The following is a 3,943-nucleotide window of genomic DNA, read 5'->3' as shown; positions in this document are numbered from 1 at the left end:
CAACCCGCTCTACCCCCTGAGCTAATGCTGCCCTATAGGATCTAGAATAGGCTCTGTTTGATTGAATAAGGCATCTCTTGCCTACTACCTCCCACCGATCCACTGCCTCTCTGTCCTCTCCCTACCGTTGAATCACCTAATGATGATGATCTGACAATGCACGCACATCGTAAAAATACACAAAAGGAATGTATCACTACTTATTAATTACTACTAATTTATTAATAAATTATTACACATAGTTCATGCGTTATATAAGCACTAAAAAAAAAAAAAAAGTGTGTTTGTTGTGTGTCAAGTTGTTAACTGATGCTATAGGTTAGACAACCACATAGTAATGTTACCAATAAAAAAAAACAATATAAACATGGCAACATAATTCACTATCTTTCTCGAGGAGTGATTATTCATACATGCTCACACTAATGATTCAATGGAGTTTGAAGTTTGTTTGAAATAGCGTACCTCATCATTGCTAGAAAAAAAAACTTGATGAGGTAGTATTGACGACATGTTGTCATAGCTTCTTGGCACATACCGCCTACCATAGTTGCAACCAGGTTGCAACGTCCATTTCAAAAAACGAGCACTATTCGTTTGAATGCACTATATCATTTTACCACGAGATGGGAGTAATTCCTACACAGTGTCCCTTTAAGCTATGTCGCTTCATCAAACATGTTTTCAACCTCACTTTACACTGCAGCACTCACAACATTGTCTTCAGGGAAAAACATTTTACATGTTTCATTTTGTTCTGTAAAAGAAATCTTTATATTTTAAGCATATTGGAATATTTAATGTACATTTGACAGCCCTCAATCAAACTAATCAGATACTTACACTCGTGTAGAGGTGACCTCAGGGCAGGCACCTTCTTCATCTCCATTTTCCGTGTCTCCTCCAGCTGATCCTGGGATCCTCTCATGAGGTTAGTGGGGGGAGAGACTGGTGAGGAAACCCAAGAAGAGGAATCAAGTTCAATAGGAAGTCCTTGGTTGGGAAGACACTCATGTTTTATTTTGATCCTCCCCCCTCACTCACAGCTAACAAAATTAATATTTGATTTGAGTTTTGTGTTTCTGTGTTCTGTGTCACTAAAATAACGCCACCTGCGTTTGGAGCAGAGTGGGACATTCATATAGTGTTTTGGGTAGACATAAAATATTGACATATTTATTCCTGTTTTCTGTAGATGATTGGTTTTGTTTCATTGACAATGTTAAAATGGCATAGATTTGGGGTTTAATTGCTCACTAAAATGATTATGACAAAACACACACACACACACACACACACACACACACACACACACACACACACACACACACACTATTAGACGTAGAATGGGCGGTGTGGTGGTAATTAGCCAGTGTGGTCTTGTTCACCGTATCATACCTGTGCCACCGGATTGGACAAGCCTGAGATGAATCAAAGTAAACAGACACTTACACTTCTTTACATCTGGTTTCAGGGCAGGCACCTTCTTCATCTCCATGTTCAGTGTCTCCTCCAGCTGATCCAGGGCTCTCCTCAAGGTCCCAACGTATGACGGAGGACGGACCTCCACCGTGGTCCAGTCCCTGGTGGGTGGAGGATCCTTCAGGGATCTGAAGGTCTGGAGGAGGTGGAGGTGGTCTTCAGTGTGTGAGAGCTGCTTCACCTCTGATCTTCTATTGGTCAGATCTTCTATTTCCTGCTCCAGCTCTTTGATGAGGCCTTCAGCTTCTGTCTCTGTGGATTTTAGTTTCTCTTTAACCGTTTGGTTGTGATGATTCAGGCACTTTTCAACAGAGCGCTTCAGAGCATTGAGGACCTGCAAACCATCGGCTATCTCTTTGTCTGCGTCTGCTTTGCTACGTCCCACTGTGTCTCTGATGTCCTTAATCTTTAGTTGTCTCTCCTGGATCATCTGCTGAACTTCAGTCTCTATCTTCCCCAGCTGGGCCGTCTTAGCTTCATATTCCTCCTTCAGAGGTACAACAGGATGGGACTTGTGGTCCGTCTCTGTGCAGAACTGACACACAATCACCTGTTCAGTCCTGCAGAAGAGCTCCAGAAGTCGGTCATGTTTCTTACACATCCTGTCCTCCAGACGGTCCATAGGCTCGACCAGCCGATGTTTCTTCAGGACTGCGACTCTCTGATGAGGCTCCAGGTGGGTGTGGCAGTAAGAGATGAGACACACTAGGCAGGACTTCACCGCCTTCAGCTGGGTCCCAGTACAGACGTCACAGGGAACTTCTCCTGGTTCAACACAAGGCTGCTCTTTGACTCTTCTAAACTGATCAGCCATCCCTGATAAGAGGGTATTGACCTGTAAATCAGGTCTTGTGTGGAACAGCTTGTTGCAAACAGGACATTTGTACTGGACTTTGTCATCCCAGAACGTTGTAATACAGGTTCTACAGAAGTTGTGTCCACATGGTGTGGTAACTGGGCTGTTGAACACATCCATACAGATGGAACATGAAAAGTCCTCCTCAGATGAGGAAGTAGCAGAGGCCATTCCTACAAGACATGGATAACAATAGTAAAATAACAGTTTGAACTTGTGCAAATGCAACGGTTTTATATGTTATATATTTTCTAACAGGAGGTTGGATTTAGGACAAATCCTAAAACAAAAGAATGAAAAACTATTATTTAACGTTAACAGGGTGCTTGATACCAAGCTGAACGGTTCTGTGTTCGATCCCCAATGACTGCAGTTCAACCTACCTGCTCCTTAATGACCTGTCTCTGTACTGCCTAACCCCTACCTGCTCCTTAATGACCTGTCTCTGTACTGTCTAACCCCTACCTGCTCCTTAATGACCTGTCTCTGTACTGTCTAACCCCTACCTGCTCCTTAATGACCCGTCTCTGTACTGTCTAACCCCTACCTGCTCCTTAATGACCCGTCTCTGTACTGTCTAACCCCTACCTGCTCCTTAATGACCCGTCTCTGTACTGTCTAACCCCTACCTGCTCCTTAATGACCCGTCTCTGTACTGTCTAACCCCTACCTGTTCCTTAATGACCTGTCTCTGTACTGTCTAACCCCTACCTGCTCCTTAATGACCTGTCTCTGTACTGTCTAACCCCTACCTGCTCCTTAATGACCTGTCTCTGTACTGTCTAACCCCTACCTGCTCCTTAATGACCTGTCTCTGTACTGTCTAACCCCTACCTGCTCCTTAATGACCTGTCTCTGTACTGTCTAACCCCTACCTGTTCCTTAATGACCTGTCTCTGTACTGTCTAACCCCTACCTGCTCCTTAATGACCTGTCTCTGTACTGTCTAACCCCTACCTGCTCCTTAATGACCTGTCTCTGTACCGTCTAACCCCTACCTGCTCCTTAATGACCTGTCTCTGTACTGTCTAACCCCTACCTGCTCCTTAATGACCTGTCTCTGTACTGTCTAACCCCTACCTGCTCCTTAATGACCTGTCTCTGTACTGTCTAACCCCTACCTGCTCCTTAATGACCTGTCTCTGTACTGTCTAACCCATACCTGTTTTCACTGTCAGTCTCTTTGGATAAAGAATCTGCTAAATTATTTATTAGCGATGAATATTTACGATGAATCATGGAATGAAGTGAGCCACACCAAACTGTCACTCATTATGAGGAAATGATGCTGTGAACCAACCAGTTGGACCAGTTCCCCTCCCAGTTCACGCTCCTCTCAGACTAGCCTCCTATTGGCTGCTGTTCCATGACAGTACTGTACAGGTGTCAGGTGTCCTGCTCCTTTCTAACCATTGTCCCGCCTCCAACATGTTGAGAGGATGTCCTGCATTCTGATTGGCTATAGTTTTAAAAAGCCAAACCACTGCAGGACAGACGCCTTTCTGACATCTGGACTGAAGCCAAAGGCTGCGCACACATGAGGGTGGAGTGCAGGTGAACCTGTCACCGTCTGTGCTGCCTGCTGCGCTCCGCCCAACACAGAAC

At 44.7% G+C, this 3,943-nt stretch overlaps 1 protein-coding gene across 1 annotated transcript; it reads right to left on the bottom strand.

Annotated features, from left to right (window-relative positions):
* Positions 1 to 843: 843 nt before the first annotated feature.
* Positions 844 to 2,509, bottom strand: LOC311374701 (E3 ubiquitin/ISG15 ligase TRIM25-like; the record flags this gene model as incomplete). The annotated part of the gene is made up of 2 exons (XM_084490493.1): positions 844 to 948; positions 1,453 to 2,509. Coding segments are annotated over 2 exons (1,162 nt in total), but the record flags the coding sequence as incomplete, so codon positions are not given.
* Positions 2,510 to 3,943: the final 1,434 nt, after the last annotated feature.

The sequence above is a fragment of the Micromesistius poutassou genome (assembly GCF_964030765.1).
Source record: "Micromesistius poutassou genome assembly, contig: SCAFFOLD_6677, whole genome shotgun sequence".
Classification (NCBI taxonomy): Eukaryota; Metazoa; Chordata; class Actinopteri; order Gadiformes; family Gadidae; genus Micromesistius; species Micromesistius poutassou.
The sequence above is the reverse complement of the archived record's forward strand: the minus strand, read 5'-3'. Positions and strand labels throughout refer to the sequence as shown.